Source organism: Gambusia affinis, linkage group LG05 (assembly GCF_019740435.1).
Source record: "Gambusia affinis linkage group LG05, SWU_Gaff_1.0, whole genome shotgun sequence".
Lineage (NCBI taxonomy): Eukaryota > Metazoa > Chordata > Actinopteri > Cyprinodontiformes > Poeciliidae > Gambusia > Gambusia affinis.
In genome coordinates, this window is record NC_057872.1 from 28,086,144 (window position 1) to 28,111,231 (window position 25,088).

The following is a 25,088-nucleotide window of genomic DNA, read 5'->3' on the forward strand; positions in this document are numbered from 1 at the left end:
AACGGATCAAGCAAATTATTGGCCTACACCTGTCAGCTGTTCAAAAACTTTGAACAGCTAAGACGTTCATTTTCCAGCAGGATGGCCACCCTAAACATACAGCAGTGGTTTATGTTAAAGCATATTCATGTTTTAGAACGACCTAGTCAAAGTCCAGACCCAAACTGAAATGAGTATATATGGCAAGACTTGAAATTGTATGTTTAAATATATTTTCCATCTAGTCTCACTGAGCTTCAGCTGTTTTTCAAAGATTGATGAGCAAGAATGTGTGCAAAACATTCTGAAAATGATTTCTAGCTGTAGTTGGCAGGTCTATACAATTTTAACAAATTTTAACAATACAAATATACTTCATACTTTTGAAATTTTTATTCATGAAAGGTTGAAGTTTGCTACATCTTCTGATGTTTTACAAACTTTTTCAGGTCCTTACCTTTGTGCTTTTGGTAACGTTTTTTGATGTGTTGCATGTTTAGTTGTTTTCTGTTTTTGCAGTGAAGTTCAACTAAATTGTGTGCAGCATCAGAACAGACTATTCTCTGCTTCCTTTACTTCCTTGTTACTGGTCTCTGCAGCCGTTGTCCTACATGAGGTGTGTAACTCTTACGGCTTCATTGATTTCCATTAAGTCCTTCGAACACTGGTCACTTTCTTTTTATGCATGGGCATGATTCAGTCAGGCCCCAGAGACGTCGGAAAAAAACCCCAAAAACATGTGAGCAATATTTGCCATTCACACAGGATTAGACAGTAAAGCCAGCTTCACACCAGCAGCATGGTGTGTGGGTTGTCTGTGCGTAATGTCATGATTTTCATTTTGGCTCCTCTGTTCAGAGATTACAGCACACACCGCAGCAGCATGTCGGCGTACAACACTCCTTAGGTTTGTTCAGTCATTGCCAGACTTTTGTCATTTTCTTTTATTCCTTCTGTGTTTTGCTTACCCAGTGGTTTGATCATTGTTTGTGAAGAATCCCTTGGTTTTCTCAGTCTAGCTCATTAGTTTCACACACTTCAGGCATGTAACACAGCACACTAATTGCAATGTGTTTTATTTTACCTGAACAATGAAACAAGTTGTTTTCAGTGCTAGTTTGCTTTAACTAAAGGAGCTGTCCTCCTTGTCAAGGCAGCTGCAGATGAGAATCCCCAACGCATTTCAAAACTCTGAAAGCCTTTTTTGAGAATCACTTTTATTATAACAGCACTTCACATTTCCAAAAAAAAATTGCATCAGCCTGATAAATATGCTGCAATTTTCAGAGAAAACGAACAGGAGTAGTGCAAATTCTGCTGGATAATCAGACAAAAAGCGTTTCCAACATTGTGAAGCATATTTTCTCGTTTGATTTCCTCAGACACAGTGGAAAACATTTAGGTGCTAATTGTTATAGGAGAATTATGAAGCCAGAACATTAACACAGAACTGCTATTTATCTATTTAATGATGTAATCTTTCAGATTGCTCCAAGCAGCTGTTCATGAGCCAAATTAGCCTACTTCCACTGTGCATGACTGTCCATTAATGTGTGAGCTGCAGTTCAAATGAGTGCAGTGTTCAGACCAAAGTTATGAGTCTGACCTTGTTGGATTTCTACTGCAAAATCTTACACCAGAATATTCATTTAAACATGAAATGATGACATTCAGCTGCTGTCAGATGAATGGAAATTGGAGTTTAGATTGGAGACATTCGCAGCTTTGATAATTATGTACCAATCAGAGATTATTTTTGACTAATGTCTGATCATAGATTTTGTTAAGCACTGACATGCCATTACTAATTTTGGATGGCTTTTTTAATTATTTTTTTTTTTAAGACAAGATACTTTTATTACAATCAACTCCAAGTTACAAAGTTGTTTCTTTCTGGATCATTGAATTTCTAAAATGCAAAAAAAAAAAGATATTTACTACTACTGTCTCAAGCTTAATGTCAGAAAAGCTTCAGTCTACTCTGGTGCTGGATTGTTAAATCAATTATTGCAACTCTAAATTAACTTAAAGGAGCCTCATTTTTCAAATCAGTCAATAATTATTTAGAATAGAGATGAGGTCACATGATATGTCAGAGAGCAGTCTGAATTACACCAGAAAAACAGGTTTGAATATTACTGCTAAGCAAAGACACTTTTAACACCACTGACAATTTCAGCTGCCTTGAGCATCTTATATAAGTAAAAGAACAAAGTCAAGCAAAATTGCTTCATAGCTTCTTGTTATTTGTGGAAACCTTTTCCTTTATTTAAAACAGGGGTCTCAAACTCCAGTCCTCGAGGGCCGCAGTCCTGCAACTTTTAGATGTGCCTCTGCTGCACCACACCTGAACAGAATAATTAAGGCTCTGGAGAACTGATCTACACAAATAGGAGGTAATTAAGCCATTTCGTTCCAGTGTTTTGTACCTGTGGCACATCTAAAAACTGCAGGACTGCAGCCCTCGGGGACTGGAGTTTGAGACCCCTGATTTAAAAGTAGCAGATTAAGCAAGAAGGTGACATGAACACTTGAAAAATGTTGTCTCCTTTTTAAATAGCTTCTTATGGGCTTCTGTTTAAAACCCCACTAAAATGTAAAATACTCAAGAGTCTTATTCCCTCATTATGAGCTTCCACAAGTAAGGAAATTGTTTTTTTAGCCAAAACCTTCAGAGCTTGGGGAACATTTTTTATAGTTTTCAATGGGCCAATCACTGAGCAGAATGATTCCAGAGTAAAATCAGATAATTTTGGTCAACAGAAAACGCTTGGTGTATTTATGTTAAGAATAATCTTTTTGCATAAATAACTTGTCTACAGCTGAACTCAGATCAAAGAGCTGATTTTCAGAGGATTTGACCAGCAAAATATGCATCTGTGATCAACTATAACACAACCAACTTTTACATTTATATCACCTTGCAGAACCTTTACATGAGTTGATTTGGTCAATCTGGGCAAAAGGCAGGTTGCACATATGAAGGTATAGAATTGGTTTTAAAAGTAATCAAATTTTCAGGAACACCTTTTCCATGTTTATAAGTTGCCAGAGTTAAAGTTAGACTTTCCTTCACCAATTGTCTGTGCACTGCCATTCAGCTGTCTGAAAGAATGTTGCCACATATTTCCCAGCTTGCAAGAAAAACAAATTCCAATATTTAGCTAATGGTTATTCTACATATTTTCCAGACTAAACTATTAAATTTAAAATCATATATAAATTATAAAGAAAACATTTTAGCTGTAATAACCAATGTTTTGTTGTTTCAGCAGCAGCAACAGAAAAAAACTTTTGCTTTCCTTCAGTATATGAAGGCTATTTGATCCTGATTAGTTTTGTTTTTACCATGAAATTGTGGTATTTCCACTAACGAATATCAACCTGTTTGTTTAAGATGCTCACCCACTCCAAGGTGAAACAACTGATTTGTGAATGAATGAAACAAATAAATGTAAAGTCCGTTGAGAAACCTTCTGACCTGTGTAGCGTCTACTCACCTATGCGGACAGAGGAGAGCAGAGGGGCCTGACTGAGGGAGAGTGGTGGCATCGTGACTAGCAGGAAGGAGAGGAAGCGTATTGACAGCAGCAGTGCTGGCAGAGCCGGCATCTTCTACTGCTACTCATGGAGAACGGTCTGCTGGCTGCCTGTACCAACACCTGTGGAATTGGAGAGCGTGTTAGTCGGCACAAAGTCCCTCTCTTCCTTTAAATTGTCATCATACAGCTTATCTCCACTTTGCACTGTCATATTCCAAGGTAGTGGGAGCACCTGCGCTTTCACAACCAATGCAATGCACTTTCAAAGTCAGTTATGAAGATGTTTCTTGTCATATCGCACCAGCAGCCTGGGTCCCATGCATACAGCTTGTCTAATAATAAAATACAGAACACAACTGTATTCATGTCTCCTGTGGAAAGTCTGCTGTTTAGACGTGACAGGATTCAGCCTACCAGAGGATCTCCGGAGGCTTTTCAAACAAAACATCACAAAACACACACGCGCGCCTTCTGCGTATTCACACACATTTGTGCATACACAACACAAACAAACATGAAAACAGATCAACTTACAAGATAAGTGAATACTAGAAATAAGTGTAAATACAAGAGCTTTGAGGATAGATGGCTGCACACTACACAACACTCACCCGTATCCACCAACATGGCTGCTATACCCAAACCTTGAGCCGCCAACTTCAAAACGACACACAAACACACAAAGAAGAGCATAAAGGGAGTTCAGAGGATCTCCAGTGGTGCTAAGCAACAGTCTCCAGGAATGAGAAATCCTTGCTCTGACTGACAACATGACAAGGTTGTGCTGAAGAGTTGAAGAGAGGAAGAGAGACGAAGACAGAGGAAATTGAGGGAGGGGTGTTTCTGAGCTTCACACAGTGCTGACAGACTCTTGAAAAGCTGCGTTCAGGACCTCTACTTGACCCGTGTTGTTGTAAACAGCAGTCAGCTGCTGACCCTGACCCAGACCGTGACAAGAGGATGTACCTACACTCTCAGATAAATCAAACACACAGAAAATGTGGCTTCATGCTGACCCTGATCTAACATCCCTCCACTGTCCATGTTTGAAACTGATGGCTACTTTCACTAGAAAATCTTCCATCTGTCAACTATCTAACCTTTGTTTGTCTACCCAAAAGTTCAGATCTAAATTTCACTGAGAATCTGGTGCAACCCTTGAACAATGATGCTCACATATAGTATTTGTGGAGCCTGACGCAGTCTAAACTGTTTCGCAAAGAAATAAAAAATAAAAAAAATCAGCTCCTGGACATGAACGTCAAAGCCCAGATGTGTCATTTTCATTTCAGGCCACATGAAGATCATGAATGTCATTAAAGAGCCGGTTGTTTTATTAAACTTAAACAGCTTTCTTAGTGTTTGATGTTTTGGTGTTCAGTGTATTGTTTTTATGTGAATAGTGCCAAATTACATCAATGTGAAAATGTTGTTAATTTGATTTGACTTACAAAATATTTAAACACACAACTGTTATTTAGTCTAGAGGGCCACATAAATGGGTACGGTGGGCCAGATTTGGCCCGTGGACCTTCAGTTTGACACGTATCGTAGCCCAAAAGATTTGTAGCTATTTTTACTGCAAAATGTCTAATCTTCAATAGCAGCTTATTTCACTTTTAAAGATTGACATTAACTCCAACTCTTGCTGAACAGTGATGTTTAAACTCCATAGAAATCTATTGTTCGACTCCATTTTCTGCACCTCTGACAGGTCTCTCAAATGGTGACCAAAATGTGAGCTTCAGCACGTTTGTAATAAAAATGAATGCACAATCCAGTGCAGATGGCCATTCTCTCATTACGGTTTCCACGGCTCAGAGCGAACCGAAGCAGGGCTTATGTGGAGCCATCTGTATCTGTGACACAACGTAGGATAGCAGGCGCACAGTGGGAGTCATTTACGCTTTTATTGTATCCATACATCTTTCTCGTTTAACTCAACCTGTTACTGTAAAGTCGCCAATAAAGGCAAATGAAAATCTTGCAGCCACATACACAAAGCTGTCATCTCATTTGTATGTTTGTTTATTATGGTTATGCAGCGGCTGCTTATTCAGACCGCGCCACAAGATTACTGCTGTCACTTTGATGATTCTTTCTGAAGTACTCCGTTCGCTTCCCATACCAGTGGTTTCTTTCTCAATTTGCTCCCCAACAAAGTGTGTCAGTATGTGTGTCATTGTTGTGCTCATACCTGTATGTTTTTTGCTGGGTATGCATGAGTCTGTGCTTACCCACTGCGTGTGCGTGCGTGGGTGTGTGTGTGTGTGTGATGGGTTATTGATCGAGCCCCAGCTGAAGTGGTGGGCCCTCAGGTGCAGTCAATCAAAACAATGGGGAGCCTATCATGGGAGCACTGCATTTCACAGGAGCCATCTGATTGGCTATTACCAGGAGGCAGATTGCCATGATGACGAATAAGATCCAAACTAAGGCTATGGCTTCATCAGCGACGGAATGGAATCGGTGCTATTTCATTGTTATTGAGAGCTATTGACAGCATTAGACAGAGAGGATTAGAGTATCTTTACTCCCAGGAGAGAAAGACAACGGGTGAAAGGTGGAAGGAGATGGAAAGCTGTGAATGAAGTCGGTAGGGGAAAAAAACGAAGCAGAGGGAATGGGGTTGCGCCGATGAGGGAATAAAAGAACAAAATTGAATATAGAGAGAAGAGATTGGAAAGTGTCTGCAGAAAGAGACGCAGAGCCACAAAGAGACAGCAGTGGTGAAAAAGTACATTTACCCAAGGACTGAGAGAGGGGAAAATTTAAAGCACTTTCTCTTCAGTTCAGCGCTTTTAATTACATGTCAATAAACAGCATTTTCACCACAATTCAGAAACAAATTGTACATTTAATTCAGTTGCAAAATCCCACAACGTATGTATTTTTTAGATTTTCCTGTGTTAGTTTCAACTAATTAAAACAGCAGCTAGTTCCTGTCTGCATCGTTCCAAACATTATTTTCATTTCAATCAACTAAAAGTCAGATTCTACCTCATCACTGCTCTTTGAAGCACAAATCGATTTACCTTCTTTTGCAAATAAAAGAAAGAAACATCTATGACGCTGAAGAACTGAAGGTTTAAGAGCAAAAACAAAACCCATTGCATTAGGGAACAACAGAAGGAGGTGATCTGATCTTATGAGTCATGTTTTGTTTTACATCATGTGGAAGGCTGCGCTCGTGTTTACCTGGGAAAAAAATTGGGAGCGCAGTGCATCGTAGGAAGAAGGCAAGCCAGTGGAAGGAGTAACGTCTGAACATTTTTCTGCAGAGATTCAGAGAGATTATGCCTCCACATTCCTGGCAATTTTACTCTGACATTAACTTGAGAAAGTACACATACACCTAGAACCACAAATAAATATCTGTATTTTTATTCAGCCTCCCTGGGTCAGTACTTTCCAAACCAAGTTTTGCTAAAAAAAAAAAAAAATTAAAAAATAACAATAAGTCTTTTGGGGCTTGTTTCTACCAGCTTTGAATATCAGAATATTTTTCCCTATTTTCTTTGTAAATAGCTCAAGCCCAGTCATTAGACAGAGAACAGCAACAAACCCAAGCCCAGCACAGACTTGGACTTGGGTCCAGACTTTGACTGGGTTGTTCCAACACATGAATATGATTTGATCAACACTGTTGCATTGTAATCCTGCTGGTGTGTTTTGTGTGTTTTCACAGTCTGACGTCTTTTGGAGTTTCCAACACGTTTTCTTGCCACAAGATTTAACATTGGTCTTCTTCCACATATGTGCGACTAGTTATCCTGTCAACAGATTACTTCTGAGCTATCTCCTTTCCATACTTAATAAATAGCTGTGCTGCCATCTTACCATTTAAAGATGATGGATTGAACAGTGCTGCTTTAGACCTTAAAAGCTTGAGATATTGTTTTATAGCCAAACCCTACTTTCAACATCTTCATAAATTTAGCCCTTCAGAGTTCTCTTTAACAATGTAAATCTATGCACTGCCAAGGACTTAAATGTTCTGCAACTGGAACTCTTTCAAAAGCTGAAAAGTACGCTGCTGTCGAAGTGAAGTGAGGGAGGCTACCGCAGCATTAGATGGGCGGCGTTAATATTGTGGCTAGCATTGTGGTGGTTGCAACTCCACCAGCATATTACTGTTGTTATTACAGTTATTATCACAATTTTCTGAGGTCACCGGGTTTTCCTGCTTTTATTAGCAATTTGGTGTGGATTAACCAGGAAGAAGCTTTTTTCCTCATCAATCTGAGGCTGAGCGGTCACGGCAGGAGCCAGAGAGCCAGGTTCACTGTTTTTCACTGTTTTTAATTATTTAACAAAACTGGAAAAGCTACATAAAAATGTCCACATACAAAAAAAAAAAAAAAAAGAAAATCCAAAGCAAAGCTAGTCTAAGACTTGATTATTGTCTTAGGAAAGTTTTACCAGGTTCCTATGGATACCCCTCTGATAGATCTGGCCGTGAAATTCTAGGCAATTCTGAGCACTTCTTCCATCACTGCAGATGAGCGAAAGAAAATAAGGAGCTGAAAAGTCTCAGAATGAGGTGGGGGAATTGAGAAACCCAGATAGAGTAGAAACGAAGTCGAGCACAAATGGTGAGACACTATTGCCGTGTTCAATTTGCTAGGACTGTGTATCTGGCTGGCATACAAGCTCTGTTGTGGCGGCGGTACATGGCTGAGTCCCTGTCGCTGTCAGGTGTCAGTCTGCGGGGAGCTGGAGCAGCAAGAGGCCTGACCAGACTTGTCTGAGCTGCACAGAAGAAAAAACTGGTTCCTAGCCTCCCTCGTTTTCTTTTATTCTGCACCCTGCTGCATGTCACCCTATGCACTGGCACCACCAAGACACAAAGAGAAGCTTAACACATAAATATTCTGATGTGTCCGACTGTGTGTGTGTGGGTGCCTGCACGTGTGTGTGTGCAGAACAAAACAGTGAGGACAGATTGTATGAAAAGGGACATTCAGGCACTGTAGATTCAGCTGTTTGGTGTGTGCATTCATCTTGAAGCATCTTTGTGTGTTTACCGACTTGCCTGTACATACGTGTGTGTGTGTGCACTTGAGAATTGGCAGCTTGCTCGTAGAGTCTGTTGTGTCTATTATGAAAAAGAAAGCCGTAAAATCTGAAATCTTAATTACCTAAAGGGGAGCGTGTGGAGAGGAGAGGGAGGGTGGCTGGTTCATGATGTTGGGAGGGTTACATTGGAGGCAGAAAAAGGAAGGAATGCGATCTCACCACTGACCCCCAGGGAAGATGGAGAGAGGATGAAGAGAGACGGAGGCAGAGGAAGTGGGATGAGCAGGGGAGGAGCAGAAAATAAAACTCAGATGGAGAAAAGAAGCTTCAGGCTATATAAGGAAAAAAAAATCTTTTTGTTTTCCGCCCCTCCTGTTTTATTGTATGAAACAAAGAAATCTAACAGTTATCATAATGGAAGGATGAATCATTTCTATAATTGAATTTGTAAGTGGAACAGCTCCAGTGGCTTTAGGTTTCAGGAGACTGTATGGAGCGACCATCAGGGGAACACAAGAGTTATTTTGCTCATTCTCACAATTAACCAGCCCTGCTAAGTACAGAGCGCCACTGCAGCAGAAAGTGGCGCCGCCGTCCCTGAATGAGTCTGGTTTAGTCATTTTGGAGCATTTGTTAACCTTCCCCAGACAGTATTGATGAGCTGGGAGGTTGGCCAGAGTGTGTAAGTATGTTTGTGCTCATGCAGTGGAAAGATTCAACTCTCCCCCTCCTTTGACTTTCGACATTTGGCTACTTGAGAGGATTAAGCTTTTGCTGCTTTGTGTCTGCTTCTAATATCAAAAGAGCCGCACATATTTTTGTTCATTTTGACTCAGCATTTTGAGTCTGCAGTCATTTTGGGTTCCTTTATTCCCTTTTCTCATCATCTCTGACTTACTTTCCTGCTCCAACCCTATTGTTTTCTTTGCACTTCTAATATTTTTTCTGTATTTTCTACCTTATCTGCATGTTGTTTTATTCTTCAGCTGTTCAGTTTGACACAGGCATCTTAGATAGTCAAGGCTTTATGGGGAATGAAGCAGTCTTGCATTTTTGAGAAATATCAAAACCTGTAAGCAGGTACCCAAATTTTTAATTTCTGCTCTTGACATTTCTCACCTTACCAGAAAATGTTTGAGAAAGGGCTATTACATTTTAGGCTCCTAAAGCACCTTTCAGAAATATTCATACTTTAAAAAACAATATTAAAAAGCTGACTTAAAAAGTGCCAGAAAATTATCTGGATCCACCATATATCCTTCAAATAAAGAAAACAGTGAATAAAGCATGAAGGGAGAAGGGAAACGTACAGATAATATTTAATACAAACACAATTAAACAAACCAGTTTCAATATTTGCTTTTTATATTAAGAAATTAAAAACCTGGATAAAAGAAAAAGACAGTTTAATAAAAGTTTTTTAAAAAATCTTCACATTAACATGTCTTGATTCAGATAATAATATAAGCAATTGAATATATGTATTTTAAAAATCTCTAACGTACCAACCACTTAATGAAGTGGTTATTATGTATTAATATAAACCATAATATTTTAAATTTTTCAGTTTCCATCTGAGAGGCTGAAGATCCACAGGTTACAGGCCACTGAGCTAAACCGAATAACCAGAGGGAACATTAGCATCAACATCTCTATTAAATCATCCAAAAACATATTCAGCAATATCTTATACAAAAACTCTGTTTAGTGACGACTAAAAGCATAATTTTAAGATTTGAGACATTTATCTAAAAAAACGTTTTTTTCTTTCTGCTAACAAGCTCATGCAGAGCCAGAGGAATCACTATGATTTTATTCTCCATTAGCCATGGAGTCCCACTGGACTTCAAGGCTCCAGCAAAACTTCAGCAAAAAGGAGACTGTGAAGCTACCAGGCAGGTGGTCATAATGTAATGCCCAATCAGTGGATAACCTCCATACTAATCCCTCAATTTATATTTTCCTTGTGATTAATTTGGCAAAAAAGGGGACAGCACAAATGAGAATGAATAGGAATAACTGTGAAGAGCAAATCTAATATTATGACAGATTTACTTTCTACAAATGATGAATTAACATTCTTAGATTCATTATTAAACAAACAAGCCCAAAACAGCTTTATTTGCTTGCTTGAGCTACTCAAATATAATTTTCCTCCAATGGAAAATGCTATGAATACAAATCTAAACATGTCACCTTGGTGGCTGAAAATGGCATCAAGTTTCTGTTTTCTTTTGTTTCATCACTTTGTTTCCTGAACAATTTCTTGATTAGTCTTCCCTTCAGTCTAATCAAGAAGCTCTCTCTATGTTTTCTCAATTCCTCTGACTTGTCCTCACTCAGCAGGGCTGCAGACACTTTGAAGTCTCACTCTCACCTCCTTCCTCCCTCTCCGCTTTGTCTCCTCTTCTTCAGCCTCTATCTGTTCTGACTTTACTTCAGGAACACTGTATAGCCCTGTCTCTTTGCTGACCTCTCTCTTCTCTCTCAGGATCTTCGCTCTCAGCGCTCTCTTCAATCCCGACAGCCCACTTTCTCTGCCACAGCCCCCCACCGCCACCTCGCCGTCCGCCCCCTCTGTTCATTGAACATGGATAAATTCTGCCCAGTATTCTCCTTGACAAAGAGGCCCTCAGTCTGTGTCACAGGCTGCTCGGGGAACCACCGTTCTCCTGCGACACTGTCACATCTGAGTACGTCAGGCTCAAACATACACACCAGCTCCAACAATCTGCACGAGCTCTCCAAGAAGCAGCAAAGAACATTGTGTTTGTGTTGGTATGCAAGCAGGCCGTTTTGTTTTCTCAAAGTCCGCGTCCTGGTGCACGGCTGCGTGTGATTTGTTTGAACATGCCAGCAGCGAGTTTGCATTTCAGCCTTGCTGCATGCATATGTACCACCCGCTGTTCAGGCAGTGTGTGTGTGTGCGCGGAGCGGAGGTGGAGCATGGCTCTCAGTTTATTCCTTTCCCCAGGAACTGTTTAAAAAAGAAGAGTTGTTTATCGTCTGTGGCTGTCGATGGACTTGTTGCAGCTGCGGCTGACGTCAGCACAGCAGTTTAATCACAATTAGGAGGCCGTCCTTGAACTCGTTCGCCTCGCGGCTTGATTGGAGATTGAAAATTTGCGTTCTGAACAAAGCCTTGGAAATGCAGCAGTGACATTATTACATATGGCACTGGAAAGAGAGCCATGTCTGAGCAGTCGGTAAGAATCAGTGTTTCACATGAGTGCTATTCTAGATACTTCCCTTTCTTATTTAAGTACTAAGTGAATGATAGACTTGGTTCTGATACTAATGATGCAATTAGGTACTGAAAATTAAAAATATGCAGATTTTAATTTTTAATCATTAAGCTTTACTCATGTTCAAGGTTAATATCCTTATGAATAAAGCCAATACTTAAACTGTCCTCAATTTACTTTTAAGCATCTATTTTAGTTTTGAAAAAAAAAAACTAATTTACTTTTTTCTTGATATAATTACTTGCCTGTCCTCAAACACTTTCCCGAAGCTGTTAATATTTAAGGACATCTGAAATGTACTGAGGTGACATTAAACAGTGTAATATTTCAGTGTAAATGGCTGCTGTAAAGTTCAAATTCAGGACATGGTTCAACAATTTCTTGTAGAAAATGCCAATACAAGTTTATTTTATTTCCTCTTGCTGTGGATCAAATGAATGCTTTCCCTCCTTCACTTCCAGCTTAGCAATAAAAACAGAAGGCCTGTGCCTTAATCATTAAAGCTGAAATGATCCATGCAAGGTTCTGTTTGCACCATGTGTGCGTGTAGCCCAGATACCATTATGCAAAAATAAAACAACTGATTCTTATAGCTTTATTTGATAAACGTACCCAGAAATATAGGAAAATAAACAGAGTAGACTGTCCTCAAATTAACTATGAAGCGCAGCGGCGCAAGAAGTGGGTATGCACTGTAAGCAACGCATAGGGTATCAATCAGTATCAGTGTATCAGCAAGAGAGTTGTAAATATTCAGGTTAGCTTAAGCTAACCTAAAATGACAGGTGGTTGTCGTTGTCTCCGCCCGCGATTTATCCGTACGGCTGTAAATGTCTCATAGAAACACCTATTACACACATCTCAACAAAAACAAAACACGGGAAATATTAAGGTCAGCTAAATTGGCATGTTTGCATACACCTCAGAAAGTATGTAGTTGCGTCCATGATGAAGCAACAAAATATTATTTAAGGAGTACGTAATTATTTTGAGAAATAGGATTTCAATTCTAATATGCCACTTTTCCATCCAAGTATTTCCTTCTGTTTTTGCAATTAGACCCCAGAAACAAAATAGGTTTCTGTACACTCCAGCTTTGGTGGGAATCCAGGTGTGTCCAAAAGCTGTATGTGTAAACAACATAAAAAGAGAGGCAAACAGATGTTAAAAACCGGCAGAGCTCAACAGCAACATGCTGTATGCCAAAGCAGAACGATGATGCCAATGTGGATGTAAAAACCTATGGTGCATTTTAAGTCATTTCAGAAGGCTTCCTTCATAAAAGTTTGATGAACAAATGTGATTCAGTTCATCTGAAAGTTGGGAATGTAAAATTTCTTAAGAGGTACACTATTTACATAAACTAGTTATAATAGACATGAGCAGAGTATGAATTTGTTCTTGTGAAAGATGAATGTGGTGTCATTTAGAAGGTCTCACTAAAAACTTCAGAGGCATAATTCATAAAAAAAAAAGACGAATCAAATAAAGAAACAGGAACAAAACTTTCTCTTTTTTTAAGTTTTAGTATGACTAATTCACATCTAGTATTCTAGAGAAACCAAAACACTTGAAAATCAGTTTGAAATTCAGTTATGATTATTTTAATTTTAGACAGACCCCCTGCCTCTGCAGACAGGGGAGACAACTGTTCAACAGCGAGTGCAGCGTAATCAAGCAAACAAAATACACTCTGATTGAAATTATCAGCATGGTTCATTCTGCTGAGTGGTACGCACACAGTAAGATGTTTGGATGCAATCTTTTTATTTAACCTTTGCACCACAGCAACCTGCAGGCACTCAGCTGACTTCAGCACACCTGTAGAGTCGCAGAACTAAGTGTGCAAACCAGGAGAGACGGTCTTTCCTTAAAAAGTTGACAAAGTCTTGATGAAACATCTGATATGCAGGAGGGAAATAAAAACACAAAAGTTATCTTCCATATGGTTCAATGTTGTTGTCTTTGCAGCTGATGGATGTAATAAAAAATAACTCCATTAGGTCTGGGAAAATATTTTTGGACAGTCTGAAAAAAAAAACAGCAATGATCTCAGGAAACAAAACTGAATGCCAAAAAAGAAAGGAAACATTTTTCCTTCAATTACGTAAATATCCCTCATCCAGATGGTTGGTTACCATCTGGGCTGGTTGGTGCAACAAACACACAAACTATAATTCTCCAGCACATATGAGCTGCATTAATCTCTGTAGGTCCAACGCTAAAAACTTTTAGTTACATGGCTAGTAGTTCAATTAATACGAACATAAATGATGAACGACGTCCTATCACCAGAGAGAACATGTAAACTCCACAAAGGAAAGCGATATCTGATATTTAAAGATATTTGTTACTGTGAGCAACTGATACACTGTGAAATTCCACATTTGAATGATTTACAGCTACTTGGCAAAACCAGAACCAAAAAAGAAAGTAAAGGACATCCAATGTAGATAGAGGTTTATATCAATTTATGAAAAGTACCCAAACAAACTAATAGATTTGACTGTAAGTAGATATACTATACAGTATGCTGGAGAAAGGGAAAAGATTAATGTATAAGATCTCCTAATAGTTATTGGGCGAGAGGCAGCAGAAACCCTGGACAGGTCACCTCCAATCCATCACAGGGCAGCGCAGAGAAACACAGGAGGCAACTATTTATACACCTGAGGGCAATTTAGAGAAATCAGTTAAAGGAAAATGCTTGTCCATGTCCTGGGAGAGGAACCTAAAGTACCTGAAGAAATGCCAAATATGCACTGGAGGAAAATACAGCTGAAACCACCTTGTTGTATAAAACAACACTTGTTTTTTTTCTCTCTCTCTCTGTCTAACATTAATTAAGACTAAACTTTCCCTAATTTAAGCTAGATAGGATTACTGAAATTATTTCTATTTTCCAGTTTATCTATGTTCTTCAAAAACAGAAGTTTACATACTTGTCTCTCAATATTTGGTAGAACAACCTTGCAAGCTGAAGGATTTCAGTCAAACATTGTGTGATACGTATCGTTCTACAAGCCTCTCCCAATGGTTTCCTAATATTTTGGCCTAATCCTCCTGTCTAGCAAAGCTGAATACGGTTCGTAGGCCACCTTTCTCCCACTCAGTTTCATCTCTTTCTACAATTTTTCCACAGAACTAAAGTCACAGCTCAGGGAAACCCACTCCTAAATATTAAAACAATTTGCAACTCATTTGGTGGTATGATTGTGGTCGTGATCGAGCTGGAAAACCTATTTGTGTCCAAGATTTGACTTAGTGATGTCAGACGATGTTGTGTCATCTGTTGTGTCAAGACCACCAATCCTTTCAGCAGGAAGGAGTTCTTAACCATGCAAGCTATTCCCTTTAGCAAATGCAATAATGCTCATCATAGACAAACACTTCATCTTTAGTTTCATGAAGGTTTAATCTCTACTAAACTTTAATCTTTAATCTTTAATCTTATGTTTCTTTTGGAGTAATGACTTCTTCCTCTCAGTGGTACAGAATGTTAGTGCAGAATTAGTTTTACTATAAATAATGATTCTCTCGTCAGATTCAGTCAACATCTTTACAAGCTGTTTTCCTTTTTCTCTAAGGTTGAGAGCACATTTCTGTGGAGCATTCATGTTCTAACCATGGATGTGTGAGTTCTCCCCATGTACGTTGGGTTCCTCCCACAATTAAGCAAGAACATTTAGTTAATTAGCCATAAAAATGTAATTAGGTTTTAGTGGAGTGCATGGCAGCTTTTTTACACTGTTTATGGTTCCTATGAACTCATAACTTGTCAGGGGTGTAACCTACATTAAACCCATTGATCAGCCCTACAAGAACAACATGGGTATAGACAACGGATGAAACCCGGCTTAAAATTGCAAGTACATTTTTGAGTTTATGTAAAGTTCAAATGCAAAGTTAAAATGAAGTGTGGTTCTACTTTAAATGTAAATTATCATTGACATAGCCTACTTTTATGCAATGCATGTCTTATGATTTAAATTTTCTGTAACTTTTAGCAGTTTTTTGCTCTTGTAGTCTTTTCCTTTCTCCTAACAAGCTCATGCAGAGCCAGCCAACCGAAAAGCGGGGCTGTCTTACTGAATCACTTTTCCAGAGTTTTATTTTGATTTTTTTGTGCTTTTTCTGCTTCTTTAAAGTATTTTCTCCTGTGTGAGTAGTTGTTTTGTGTCTTCTTTGAGATCTCTGCACGCCCACAGAGAAATCTGCATGCCACATAGTTTTGATTCAGCTCAACTCGAACTGATGCAGTGTCACCAGGGTTTCCTCGCATTAGCATCTGCTCTCAGGATTTTCATCACTTCTACAGCCATTCAGCAAAGGAAATTTCATTAAATTATGGGAAGCATTTCACAGACAGAAGTTGTGTTTGTTTGATCGTTCAAAGCCCAGACACAAACATTTGTACGGCTGCCTGGAGAATTTTGTTTTTTCGAATGAGAACCCATTTACAGCGAACATGAAATGGAAAACGGAAGCAGCCCGACGACATGTGGTGAGACCAACAAAGGTCTGCGAGTTTGCCTTTGCACCACAACAGTTCTGTGATGAACTGATGAACCGCATCCACACAGCTCTCCCACTTGGACACCCACGCGCCACACTCGCACACAAATACACACACACTCACAGAAAGCAGATAAACAGAGATTCACACAAACATCTCCAACATATTTACCTTCATACACACATAAACACAAACACGTACACGGGTGGGGATTAAATGACTCAGATGGCATTTGTTCTTTATGTGTCTCTCCACCCCTTTCTCTCTCCCTCTCGCTCTCTCGGTCCTCCTCTCTCATTGTCAGGTTTTGCTGCCGTGGCAACAGAGTTAAAGATGAGAGGAGGAGGAAGAAGTGGGAGTAGGGAGGAGTGTGAGGGAGACAGTGATGGAACAGGTAAAAGAGAGATCAGAAAGTCAGAACCCACTGCTTGTGTGAAGTGGAGCTGTGTCACTGCAGCAGTTGTTCCCCATATATGTGTGGGGTTTTTATCTCCCAATGAGAGACAGAAACAAAAAGAGCGTTTTTGCCTGGATCTGCTCATTGTACCTGATTTCAAAGTGTGTGTGCTGCATGATTGCAACAAATTTCCATCTCAGTGAAATGGAATATTACCAAAAGTGTTATTTATTTTATAAATTAAATTGTTCAATTTAATTTTGTTGATATATTTCAAATAAGTAATGAGTAATGGGGGTTTTGTTTCTAATTACAAAACAAAAGATTTTAATACAAAAAAATGTGAGAAAGAGCACAAAGCAGCTACTGACAACCTACAGAATGAGCCGTTATCAAGCATATTAAAGGAAAATTAAGTGGAAGGAAACAGAGTGGTAAAAAATTATGGACTACCAACTGACATGCTGAAATCTTGAGTATAAAATAAGGCAATGCTGGAGTTTGGAGATGATATACCACACAGACATGTCCAGGATGTTAAATACAATTGTTGCGCTATTTGTGTCAGGCCACTGCTGAACCAGATAGATCAATGGAAACATATTTCCTGGACCAAGGATTAAAAGGATCGGACTGTTGCTCAGGTCCAAAAGTCATTTTGTCAGATCAAAGTAAATTCTGCATTTCATGAGGAAATTAAATACCAGGAGTCTGGAGGAAAAATGGAAAGGTCTGGAGTCCAAGTTATTGAGACCCAGTGGGAAGTTTCCACAGTCAGTGATTTGAGGAGTTGTGTCATCTGCTGCTGTTGGTTTACTGTGTTTATCAAGTCCAAAGTCACAGCAGCTGTTTTTAGTCTCTCGGATCTGCAAGTGGCGCAAAACAAGGAGCATGGGACATGCGCAAAAAGCCTCCAAACAAGCTTAACGGTATTCACAATGAGAAAAACAACAAAAGTGAACAACAGAGCAGTTTTGCATGGTGTGTGTGACATGTTTAGGGTTGTAGGTCAGGTTAGAGGATGGGCTAATAAGTGAGCATTCTCACAAAAGATGGGTTTTCGCTCTCCATGTCAATATGGAGGGCAAACTCCTTTCAATTCTCTGGAGCATGTTTAAAATTAGATTTAAAATGTGTGAATGCAGAGCACAAACTGTTAAAAACTTTCCCACTAGAAAAAAAAAATAAATATATATATATATATATATATAGATAGATCATTTCATGCAGTTGTACTTCTTTTTTATTAACATGGGGTTGGTAGAAGAATAAAAAAAGAAAAAACAAATGCAGGGGAAAAAAGGAGCAAGTGAGCGTCTTCAGGAATTTTGTCTCTATCTTACATGTGGGGCTTCTGGTTTGTGTTTTCATCTGTACTAATTTGCTCTGCAGAAAGCATCATGCTCAAATCTGGCTTGTTTTCATCTGCTGCGGGCAAGAGACAAATTCTCTCTGACTTGCTCTCTTCTGACTTGCCTCAACAACTGCAAAGAATTCACTTGCATCAACGCAAAATAACATTTTCGTTAAAAAAATTAAATAAAAAATGCATGACAAACCAATGTTCTAATTCAGAAAAAGAATGGATGTGCTCCTTGCAGAGATGAATATTAAATGCAGAATTCCAGGGTTGGCTGGAAATCCTGTTAAAAACCAATATCTGTTATCATGTCTTTAGACTGTTACTACTGTTTCTTTGATTTAATAGATATTACAAAGAAAGCAGAGAGATTTGCTTTCCATGGAGTTGAAGAGAAATGGTGCCAGAATTTGTAATAAAAGAACTGGACTTGAATCATCTGTGGGAAAAAAGTGTGTTTTATCATTACTGCAGAATTTCAGACGGACAGTTAGGCACAGTAACGGTATCTTCTAAGAAAAGGTCCATCTGTAACACTGGAATAAATGAAAAAAATTAAAATCAGTGATTGCAACAACACAACATTTAGAGGCATTTGTAAAATTAAAAAAAACATTTAAACTTCCTACCTCAATCAAAAAACTTTTTCCCCTAACTTGCTTTCTTAATAACCTGCTAGACATTTTAATTAAACACCAGATAATTCCTACAGAATATAATTGGGTTTTTTAATGACAAATGTGCAGGGTTTTCTAGAGTGCACCTAATATGGAAGATGAATAAATATTGGACAGACAATTAAACCTGGAAACACAAATATTCGCCAGACTTGTCCATTTGTGGAAGACACCCAAATCAAACTCTGTATTTTTACAGACTAAGAACCCTAAATGTGATAATCTTGCCTGATCTTACTACGCACTTCCCTGTTTGAAAGGCTGCCTTGGGATAAAGACATAAAAAATACATTCCTAGTTTTGACTCTGTTGCTAAAATAGCTAAGAGCTATTCTTTGTTGCCGCTGCCAGATGGTGAATGTAAGCCATGAATAATGCCATGCAAGTCTAGAAGCCGCCAATCTGTGTTGACTCAAGAATCTAAAATCTGAGTATTTGAAGGTATTAGTGGACTTAGCCTTCATGTTCTTATTGTGTCAGCATAACCTTATACCAAATATGGCTTCCGGAAACAAGAAAATAAATAAACAAATACTTGCAATAATGCAAAAAATTAGCTTTTTATTGTGCGCATGCACAGCTGTGGTTACAGATAAAAGAGGAAAAATTGTGAGTGGCTGCCTGGTGGCTGTATTAGATTAAATGACGGAGCACATTTTTAAGGGCAATTTCATTAAAGAAGAAAAAGAACAGAACCATCAATTTATAAAAGGTCACAGAAGTGACAGTATAAAACAATAAAGCCCCAAGGGATCTTTTTTCCATTTGGTCATATGTTGGAGAAAAACATGGCAATGAATTGAGCTTGTGACCTTGGTTGTTGTCACTCCTTTTGTTTTGTCTTTTGTACTTCTTCATTCAAAACCAAGCACACATGACGGCGATTCCAGGGTTATAAAAGATATTAGATTCTACACTGCTTCTTAAATCTGACTTTACAAGCCTCTAAACCTATGAATACATGTACATTTGTAGAAGTAATCCTCAAAATCCTTCCTAAGGCGAATGAAAACCAGAAGTTCCCAATTTTGCTGTAACTGTATTCAAAATGGAAGTTTAATTTACGGGTATTTATGTTATGCAAATTGCCTGAAGACAGTGTGTGCAATTACTATTGATATTAGCCATACTGAGCTGTTCAAGCAGCTGTAATACATATTAATCAGATCAGATTAGTCATTTAATTACGTGTTTAGATTCCCTGATCTAACTAGAGGCTAATGGTTGATATTCATCAGAATTTTACTCCCTCTGAAATTATTTAACACTTAGCCTGCATACGTGACATTACTTCTCAAGATGTTCTGGTTTGGATGATTCGAGCCTGAAATTGATCTTCTCCACTCAATAGGAACCATCACTTCATAAGTTATCTGAGAACTGACTCCAGAGGGAAGGGAGGGGAGCAGAGAGGCATCGAGATCCAGTAAAAATAGTTCAGTGATACTTGAGAAGTGGAACAAAATGGGTTTAAGATTTCCCAAAAGTTTTTTTTTAATTATTCCTCAAGGTTATGTATTCAAATATGACAAATAATGTTTTGGAAATGTAAAGATGCCAAGGTGCAGGCTCCCAGCTGCAACATTTTTTTGAAAATTGCATTTTTAATGGACCCGACCCAGAACTCTGTCAACACATTCTGACAAAAATAAATATAAAATTATTTTTGAGACAAATTTCAATTGAGTTGGAAAATATATAAAAATTATATTTAATTAAATTTATTGATACTTTTATAATTATTTATTTGAATACTTATATTTGTCATAATATGACATTTTAGTATTCCTTTATTAGTTTTAAACTATTATAATATATTGAGTTCTGCTCCAGAACAAGGGCTTTTAAACCTACTACAATATTTAAAATAAAAAAATATTCAGCAAACACCAGGAAAACATGCATTATTGTGCTCATATGGTCCAGGTTAGTTTAGTCAGATATTTTTAAAAAATTATATTTTGTGTATATATTATTCAAATTTTGTGCTTTATCCATAGGAATTGTTTTGTCCCTCTTCTCATGAAGTAAGAAGTTAAGACTTGGCAGTGTCTGGGCTTCTTCCTTTGCATAAAATGCTTTTATATGTGTATCCATCTGTGTTAAACCCATTTCCAACAGGGCTGCTTTCAAATTGTTTTCAAATGCCCGGAGGAAGTGGTATCTTCTTCTGCTCTGTACTTTTCAGGCTGAGTGAACAAACCTATACGGATGTCGGATGGGATAAAAGAGAAAAGTGTGAACCTTGATTGCTGCAAAGTTTCCCAAGAGATTAAGTGTAATTTTCTTGAATGATCACTGTATGGATCAAAACAATAAACTACTTTTTTCAAACAGGGCATAGAATATATTTGATAAAACTCAATGACAAGAAATGTGTCATCTGCTAGTTTGTGGACTGACAGCCCATTGCAGTTTGCAAAAACCTAAACAGTAAAACAACTAAGCTCCCAAATGTGAAGATGCTTCTTACAGATAGCTTAGAGCTGAACTCCAGTGAAAAAGTCTGCATATGATTTATAGATGAGATCAAAGAAAAAACACAAATGAGCGAATCAACTTTATTAAATTTGATTGTAATTTCCAAGCTGTTTGCTTCCTCTTGTTTGTTCCATAAAATTGTTTTGCATGCTGCACACGTTTTTGGATGAAAGGTATAAATTCACCAGTCTGCTACTTTAGTCTTACTTTTTTTTTTTCTTTCTTTTTTTTACTTTTTTCCATTTCCAATAATGGTCTGATAATCTGGGGAAGAAAGTCAGATGCTTTACAGACAACAGGTGGTCTGTTAATTAATTATTAGCTGAACTGATAAGTCCATCGGATTCCCTCCCTGTATGAAACATTTCAAGCATTTGAGTAAATCTTCAACCATCCTGCTATGCAGGAAGAGCATCTGACAAAGCATAATCCATCACTTAGAGTAACTATAGCCTCATTCACAAAAAGGTTCCTTCATTATAAACCAGGAAAAACTAATTTTTCTCTGACCAGCCTCATAAAACACAAACCAAGATGAAGGTATTGGGTTCATGTCAAAAATCAAGCTGGTATCAAAGAAGCAAAGGAGGCATTGAAAAGAGTTCATCAAGCTCAATATGAAGGATTAAAGTTAAATAGGTGTTTAATCACAGACCACCTGTAATCGGATCATTAAATCAAACAACACAATTTTACTCTGAATCTGTCAGCTGAGATGCGCACATCATTTTTTAAAATACCTTACATTGCCATTGCAATGTCAGTGTATACAATATTCATATTATAAAGGACTGTTTGGAATGCACTAATTGTTTGCTGATACATGCCAAGTGTCAAAGGTTCATCCTTTGCATGTTAACAGGACAATCAGGGGATTGGATGGAGTGTTACTGCAAAAGCTGTGAATACCTGACTCAGATTACAACACCCAAGATGTTTACACACAGAGAGTGTTGTGCACATAGTTGGCAAAAAAACAAAACAAAAAGGATAAGGAAATATGTGAGTTTATCACAACCAATATTATATATTGTATTTTTATCAATGAATGATTTTTCTAATAAGCTCTGCCCAACTAATTTTCTGTTCTTTGCCTTGACATTTGAGGAGAAATGTTATAAGATCCATAACAGTGGGGAAGATGTGTGGTATTTATTATGTCTCTAAATTATGATACTCAAGTATAACAATTGTTTAAACATCATTATGTTCATACACTATTGAAATGGAAGGCAGATATGGAACAGTGTGACAAGGAAATAAAACAAGTGCTGAAAGGTGAGACAGTCAGAAACTTTTATGCTAATACCAGAGTACCAAGATCTATTCCCAAATAGATGTACCTTAACCTAAGTGTACCTTGCTTTGCTCAAAATCGAAATTCAATCGACCCATCCATCTTCCAAAGGTCCTAACCTGTTTAGAGTCAAAGTGAGGCGGGAACCTATCCTGCAAGTCATCAGGGAAATCAGGATTCAACCCTGAACAGACACTTTGACAAAACCTCCAGAGTACTGCACACAGAAAAACTGACATCAAGATTTCAACTGGATATAGGTCTTCATGCACTGAGGCAATTTTGCCAACAACCACTACGCTCTGCAATCATGTGACACTGGAGAGTTAAATTAATTTTTAAAAGTATACCGTCATGGTGTTTCCCTTGCTTTAGTACAAACTAATGTCATATAGTCAATCTTGTTCAACTTAACATTTTTAAATTACAATTTATAGAGAAAGGAAAACATCACTGTATTGTGTGTTTTCATCTTCATTTTGTGACTTGTGCCATCTCCTCTTGCATCAACATTTCATTCAAAACAATTTAGGAATAATCGGAAAAGGAAGAAAGAATTACTGCAATATTTTCCAAGCAGAACATTGATATTGCATGTTTTCAACATCATTATTTAAAGTATTGCAACAAGACTGTCAGCTAAAATTGCTCCACACAAACAAATGCCTTTTAATCTTTAATGAAATGAAGCAATGCTGTAACAAAAAGGTTGGCCAGAAGGCTTTCACAATGATCTGGAAGAGTGATTGGGTTAACATAGAAGATGATTACCTCAAGTTATTGCTGCCAGAGGTGATTCTAAAATCTAATCAATCATGGGCTGTACTTAATTGTTCACACTAGCTCTGCATATTGTTTAGATTTTGCTAAATTAACAATTAGGAAATGCAATTTGCCATATGTTGCTTAAAAAATTTTTGAATTAAAATAATTTTACCAACTATTGGGGCAAGATTGATTTTTATTTTTTGAATATGGTTTCCTGCAAAGGTATTTGAACCTCTTGAACTTTTTACGTTTTATAAAATTACAACTACAAACACAAAGTAATCTGTAAGTGGAAGAAAAATTATACATGGCTTTCATTACAATTTTCTCTAAATAGCCTCAGACGTTTATTAGAAAAAATTTGTGAAAAAGCATAACAAAGATCAAGGCACACACAGGGTTTGGCACAACTGCAAACCCTCCAAGAGACGACTGTCCACCAAAACTGAGAATTGCAAAGTTGGACAAGGCCAACTTTTGAAATCAGTGGATGATTCCTGTGGTTTGTTGGCAAATGTTTGAGTGTGCCCAGGCCTGATGCACTGTACTTGGTGCTAGAGTGGCCAAGACCAGTAACAGTTTAGTCCAAAGCTTTTTCTGCTAAAATAAAATCTTTAGTGTATGTCAACTGCAGTACACATTGCATATTGATCTGTTTAGCCAAAGTAAGACTGTGCAGCAGACAGGCTTCAAGGTGTAGAAGTTGTATCAGTACTGCCATTATGTTGTACTTAGCTAACGGGAAGCGTGTGTTTGTGAGACGGCCACGCACGTTGTAACCACACTACTATGTAGGTCGGGCATCAGCCAATGAAAAGCGGCCCCTGTGGTAAAGTCCTTTGGTTTAGGGTGACACAAGTTCTTCTACATGGCAGCATACCTTTAGGCAGACACAACCAGCATTTGAGAAAAGTGAACTTACATTTTAATCACATTTGAATTTTTATCTCATCCTATAACAGGATTCTTTACACAGTTAGGTGAGTTTTAAAGTCCAGCATTGTAGGATGTAATAAAATACCAGATGATCAAAAAGTGTCTCTCAGATTCTGAATGGCTTTCAGGGCTTTGATTTCAACTCTAGGTCAATATTTAATGTTCCTCCCAGGCAGAAAAAATTGCCTGTCCAGTCCACCTCCACAACCCAATTTAGCTTAGCAGAAAGACTGGATCACAGCAGCAGAGACAGTAATTATAATAACACAAAGAGCCACAGTGGATATTTGTAAGGGTGTGTTGTGTTTTTGTATGGGCACATGTTTCTGTGACCATAATGCAACCTTCACAAGGTTAATTTAGTAATTCAGATTGCCTTTCACTGGTCAAACACTGCTGCACTGCGTTCTGCTTGGCTTTTTCATGCTAAATTGTTGGTTATCCCTCTGCCAGCTCTATGCTAATATGTGACAACATATGCTAAAAAAAAAAGTCTGTGTGAATATTTATGCAATAGCACCATGTTTAATGCGGAATTAGCATTTGTTTGCTCCATTGTTCAGTAAATTTGTCCCAGGCACTGGTGAATAAATGTATAATGTATTTAGTTAGTACATGGTACATTAGCCTTAGAAGTTCCACGACTTACTACAGAATTACAAATACCCACATTCATTATTTACACGGCTTACAACTAGCAGCACAAATTAGAATCACTCATTCATGTTAGTTAATCTAGGTCAGGTTTAGCTTAATTATTCATGACAAAATGTGTGTTTATTCAATTGCTTATTTATCATAACTGCTATTTGTAGAGTACCGCCAGTGTCTGTTTTCCCCTGTTTGCGTATGTAACCTCAATGAGAATAAT

General features: G+C 38.0%; 1 protein-coding gene across 3 annotated transcripts in view; it reads right to left on the minus strand.

Moving 5' to 3' along the window:
- Positions 1-25,088, minus strand: part of grik5 (glutamate receptor, ionotropic, kainate 5) — a 129,628-nt gene that overhangs the window by 53,641 nt on the left and 50,899 nt on the right. For all 3 annotated transcript variants that reach the window (XM_044117268.1, XM_044117267.1, XM_044117269.1), the window contains exon 4: positions 3,480-3,641. In XM_044117268.1, the coding sequence (XP_043973203.1) occupies positions 3,480-3,591 (112 nt within the window). In that variant the 5' untranslated portion in view covers positions 3,592-3,641. The remainder of the gene's footprint in view (positions 1-3,479; positions 3,642-25,088) is intronic.